Source organism: Nycticebus coucang, chromosome 1, assembly GCF_027406575.1.
Source record: "Nycticebus coucang isolate mNycCou1 chromosome 1, mNycCou1.pri, whole genome shotgun sequence".
NCBI classification, from domain to species: domain Eukaryota; kingdom Metazoa; phylum Chordata; class Mammalia; order Primates; family Lorisidae; genus Nycticebus; species Nycticebus coucang.
Window position 1 is genome coordinate 39,739,303 of NC_069780.1, and position 5,692 is coordinate 39,744,994.

General features: G+C 49.8%; 1 protein-coding gene across 1 annotated transcript; it reads right to left on the reverse strand.

Moving 5' to 3' along the window:
- Positions 1–284: 284 nt before the first annotated feature.
- NEUROG2 (neurogenin 2) lies at positions 285–2,901 on the reverse strand. The gene is made up of 2 exons (XM_053595670.1): positions 2,592–2,901; positions 285–2,226 (listed from the first exon to the last, which is right to left on the reverse strand). Exon 2 carries the CDS (start codon positions 2,223–2,225, stop codon positions 1,407–1,409), a length of 819 nt encoding a protein of 272 aa, XP_053451645.1. The 5' UTR covers position 2,226; positions 2,592–2,901; the 3' UTR covers positions 285–1,406.
- Positions 2,902–5,692: the final 2,791 nt, after the last annotated feature.

A 5,692-nucleotide genomic window follows, 5' to 3' on the forward strand; every position in this document is an offset into this window, starting at 1 on the left:
CATGACTTAATTATCACTTTGATTCTTTTCCTTTTTTTGCTCATCTTATTTGCTCGGAAATTTATTTCTTAAAAATAAACTTTGTGTCTGTACTTTGAATTACATTTTTATTTCAGTGTTAATGTCTTGTAATTTCTTAGTGAAATACTACACACAAACACTGGCCAAAAAATACAAATACTATATTCAATTTGGCATGGAGGAATTTCAGAAAGACACAACTCATTTGCAAGTCAAACACAAAGCACATAATCAAGAAAAAGTTAGAATACAATACACAAAACTTATGAAAATTAGATATTTTATTTATAGTTTAATCACAAGAACAATTTTCTTGCTCTTTAAGGTGTAAATACATACTAGAATAAACTCTGTAGAATATACAAAAAATACATACTTTTCCCATGAAAAATTTCTTTGTAATAAATAGAAGGGAACACGTGTGTGGCTGATCCCAATAATGCTCCGTGTCTGCTTAGGTTTTCAGACTGTTGATTTATTTTTAATCTCTTGAAAGAATGGGGGAGTTCCTTCTCCCCTAAAAGGTCGAGATAAATAATGCATGAAGCAATCCTCCCTCTTGATTTTTCCCTTTTCCTCCACATTTTTCCTTTTGATAGAGAGTTCAGCCTAAATTTCCACGCTTGTATTCAATCATTACAAAGCCTACAAATTATACAATGACTTCTAACCTGCCCCTCTAACAAAACAAGTTTTCCCCCCCTTATAAATCATAAGAGACAGATGGCAAAATAGGGAAGAAAAAGGAAAGAGAAGGAAGGGACAATAGGTATTGTGACAGATCTGGGAAACAGAACAAAGTGCACATCAGAGAGGGAAAGTTTGGTTTGACAGGTGAAATTCCCACAGCCTGCTGACAGCAATGGGAATAAAGCAGATGCCAGCCATTGCAAATCTGTGGATAATATTATTACCGGTAAAATCATTCAGATGCTAAGATACATTTCTTTCTACTCGACATTAACATCTCTATGCAGAAGCTAAGGTGAAGAGATCACAGGAACCAGTTGCATCCCCCCTGGGAGATTCACATGAACTGCACTAAGTCCTGCTGCAGAGAAAGGGGAGGAGCGTCAGTCCGCTCTTTAGATATGCCACCATGGTCTCTTCCCAACATCTTTTTAGTCTCAAGAAGCCTCCCAAACGCCACCATTCTCTTTGACCGTAAGCTCCATCACACTTTCAATAAATCAGAGCCCGTCTGAAAGAAGAAAACCCATTGTCAAGGAGGGCAACAAGCCGGAGAATCAGATCGGCTACATCTGCCCTGTGAAGGGAGGTGATTTTCAGAGCGTGGAAAGTGGGGACAGTGGAAGGGAGGAGGGCACAGTTGAGGACAAAAGGGGACCCACTAAGGCCTGGCGTGGGCAGCAGAGATGACAGCTCTAGATACAATCCCTGGCTATAGGGAGGTGAGGCGCATAACGGTGCTTGTCGGAAGGTGGGGGCTGCCAGTAGTCCATGTCTGACCCCGCCGGGCTGGCCGGCGATAAAGTGCAGCTGTAGGGGGAGGTGGAGTTGGAGGACGCGGAAGAGGACGGTGCAGGACTGTTGGTGCAGCTCCACGTGGAGGCGGGTGATGGGCTGTCTCCGCTGCTGCTCAGGGCGGCGCTAGTACCTCCGGGGCTCAGCAACACCGCCTCGGAGAAGAGCGCCCCCGGCAGGCCCCCGCCGCCGCCTCCGCAGTGATCCGCCAGGCGCAAGGTCTCGGTGAGCGCCCAGATGTAGTTGTGGGCGAAGCGGAGGGTCTCGATCTTGGTAAGCTTGGCGTCCTCGGGGAACGTCGGGAGCACCTCGCGCAACGCGTCCAGCGCCGCATTGAGGTTATGCATGCGGTTTCGCTCGCGATTGTTGGCCTTCAGTCTACGGGTCTTCTTGATGCGCTGCACGGTCTCGGCAGTCTTGGCGCCCCGGGAGACCGCCCGCGCCCGGGAGGGGCGCCGCTTGCACTCGTGCACCAAGCCCAGCAGCCGCGCTGGCCGGCAGCCCTCGGCCCCAGCTGCAGAGCCGCCCCGCGCTCCTGGCCCAGCCTCAGCCGCGGGCGGCAGGCGCTCCCCGCCCGACGCGCCCAGCTCCTCCTCTTCTTCCTCATCCGCGCTGGAGGACAACGGGGTTAGGGCTGCTGAGGCTGGAGAGGCCGAGCCAAGCAACACCAACATGTCCTCTTCCTCCTTCAACTCCAAGGTCTCAGATTTGACGAACATCCTACAAAACAGAGCAGGGAACGAGAAAGAGGCAAATAAGGTGTGATTAAGAAACAGAGGCACGTTCTACGTGTCACCTAGGCATGCTCCTACGCGCCCCTGAGAAGAGTACTGGAAATAGCGCGGAGGAGAAACGTAGTTGGGGAGAAAACCCAGCCAAGGTCAGGAGCGCCCCTCATTGTAACCCAGCCTCCAGTTACGCGGGTCCTGCACTTTGCGGCTCCTTGACGGCTGGCTTCCTGCCCTGGGAAGGGACTGTAACCTCCAGGATGAAGATTCTGCGCAGAGCCGAGGGCGTGCGGGAGTGTTTGGACTGAGCACGGAAAACAGCCCTGCAAAGTTGGAAGCCATGGCGCGGATACTTACTTAGTTGGCTCTAAACGTGCAATTACTTTGAGGTTTGACCGGAGTCTCTGTGCAGCCGGGAGAGTAGCACTACGTCCTTCGCCCGAGCCCAGCGCTACAGTGGCGCAGCTCCACTGGGGACCTCTCCGACCGGCGAGTTTGCCAAGCCCCGGCGGCGGCGATGGCGGCCGCAGCCCGCCTGGGTCTCGTGTGTTGTGGTGGTGGTGCGTGTCTGTCTGTCAGTCAGTCCCTGGTGCAGCTCCTGGCACGCGACTCCCAGGCACTCCAGTTAAAGCGAAGCTGCTTGTGGTTCAGTGGCTGCGTGTCTGGCACACGACTCTCCTTAAAACCCCTTATATACCACCGAGAAAACAATCAGATCTGCCCCCGGGCCCCCACCTCACCACCCCTGCCGCCACCGCCTCCTCCTTCCCCCTGTACCGGCCCCCCTTCTCCCTCCCCTGGCTTATTCTTTTCATTGCATTATCATCATTCATTTCTTTCTTTTTCTTCACCCCCTTCCCGCCCTCCCTTGGCCCTGCCATCCATCCTCCTCCTCCTCCCACCCCCGCCTCTTTTTTCCCTCTTTATCTAATCAGCATAAAATGGTTTTAGAGCTCATGTTGGAGCTTCAGGCTGAGGCTGGAGCTGGCGAGGCCACGGCAGCCGCATCAGCTCAAGCTGGGGCTGTTGTCGCCGCCGCTGTCCATTGTGATTGGTGGCTCGCGCTCGGCTGGAGCGTGCCGCTAATTTATTAATGAATGGAGGTCGCGAGGCGCAGCTGGCCAATCAGGGCGCCCCGGACTCCGGGAGGCCTGCGAGCCACGCGCACTGGAGCCCGCTCCCTTTCAGCGACTCATTAGGGGCCCGGGTGCTGGGGGCCGCTGGGGGGACTCAGGCTACCGCCCCCACCCCCGTCCTAGCGGCGGTCCGGTCTCCCCCCTTCCCCGGCGCGCGACCACGCACCGCACTCGGAGCTGCCGGGCCTCCTAGCTCCTCGGCGATGGGAGCTAGGAATTATTTAATGGGCTCAGAATCCCGAGGAAAGCAGTTAGCCCTTGTGCTGCCTGGAGTGTTCTGGCAAAACCTCTTCGGGACGGTTTCAAGAAGTAAACAATTTAAAAACACTTTCATTTGGTTAGGGAAGGAAAGGGGCGTGGGTGGTGAGAGTGTTTGGGGGTCCCTAGAATCTGGTGGGGAGGGTGAAGGGGGAGGACAAGGGGAGCTCATGAAGTCTCCTGGAAGGGGAGACTGGGTGGAAGAGCAATTGGCTTTTAGAAGATGTGAGAATAGATCACATGATAACAGTTGTAAGAAAAACCTCTTCTTTTTCACCAGCGGCAGCTTGAGGGTCGGGGCCCTGAAGAAGGTTCTGGGGTGTTAACTTCAGTTTGCAGCCTGGTGGGACAGGACTGCTAGGTGATTCCTGCGTGGATGGCGGTAGACCGAGCGGGAGGAGCTGTGGAGCTGCTGCTCCTGCGAGCAAATGGGCTGAGCTGACATTTCCGTGACCTCTGCTCCGCGCTGGGGGGCGTTGTAGGGACATGAGGCCCATCTTCCCGATTCTCCCGCTTTTCAATGAGAAAAAAGGAGCTGAAGGACGACTGGACTTCGGAGGAAACTTGTTCTGAATTGCTCGTCAGCTCCCCTCCTCCGCCCCTATCCCCCACGATCACGCCCACCCTGTTGTCGACCTGGGACTCCAGTAATCCAGAGAGGCTTCTCTTGAGATCCTTTTTGCAAATTAAGGCGCAGCTGGAGTGTTAGGACTCAGAGAGTAGCAGGAGAGAGTGAAAATACTATATTTATTTATTTAGGCACTCTTCCTTGGAATGGAAGAACACTAACTTCTGATTTGTGTCTTCCTCAGTTTGTGGAAATTAGAATCAAGTTGTATGTCAGAGAAGGGAGTAATGAAAATGGCTGTTAGTGTTTTGGCACGGTTTTAATTTGTGTAACGTTTTCTGGAGAGAGGTAACAAACAAAATTGAGGGCAAAAAGAAAATGAAACTTAGAATCCTGTGAAATAGATTCTTGCCCTGGAGCTCTCCAGCCTTAAGACTTCCCTTTGTATTATAATTATTTGAAAACTATCATGATTTTCACTTTACTGTTTTCTACCTGTGTTTCCCTTTCCTCCCATTTTAAAGCAAATCCCCCAATTTTAGAAGTATCTTTTCCAGTTTCTTCTAAGGTCGAAACAAGGTGATTTAATTCGTTAGAAGTGGAAAAATGAAAAAGAAAGAAGAAACAGTCTCTCCAGCACACAACAGCTGCCTCTCTCATATTCCTTTGGGTCTCTCTGTGTCATAAATCTGCAGAATCAGAGCTTCACAAATGGCTTGATACAAGCAAAAGATAGGTTCATGGAATACATGCACGAGCATTACTTCATAGGCAACGATCTCGGAAACCAATACCGGGCTCACAGTTCCCCTAAAAGAAGACTCACCAATGGTGTGGCCTTGATCAGCCCAGCCAGGTAGGTGTCAGAGAAACATTTGAGAGTGGAGCAGGTTTTTTGTTTGTAAATTTGAATGAAAGAAAGACTGAGAAAACTAGGTTCCGAGGAAATGATAAAAGACTGTTAAAAATAAATACTGGCATCATGGGAGGAACCATGGTTTGTCAGTCTTACACACCTGTATCTCTCCACAGTAGTTGCCTGCAAAGAAAGACAAGCCAATAGATTAATGTAAAGGAAAGCAAAAGAAGGTTTATTTTAGCATCTGTAGAAATATACTTCTTTGGACAGGTTGCTTTAAAGTTGTGGTTTGGCTAGGAAGTGCTATGTTGATTTAACGATAAAGCATTTAGGACAAAGAACAGAATTGCAATACAGTTAAGTAGAGGCTAAAAAAAAAAAACTGATGAGCCTTGTATAACCCCAAATAACAATGAGATCAAGCAGGGTCTAATGCTTAGAGCTAGTGAAACACAATGGATTTCTTAGTGAATTGTAAGCAGTATTTGGACATCTGACTCCCCAGTTTTTATATCCACCTCGGATTTTACGTTTTTATGATTCACTGAAAGGGCATATTCTTTCCAACATAAAACCCAAACCTTTTATACTGTCTGTTAGTGAAAAGTCAACATATTCTGCAAGTTTCCTTCAACAG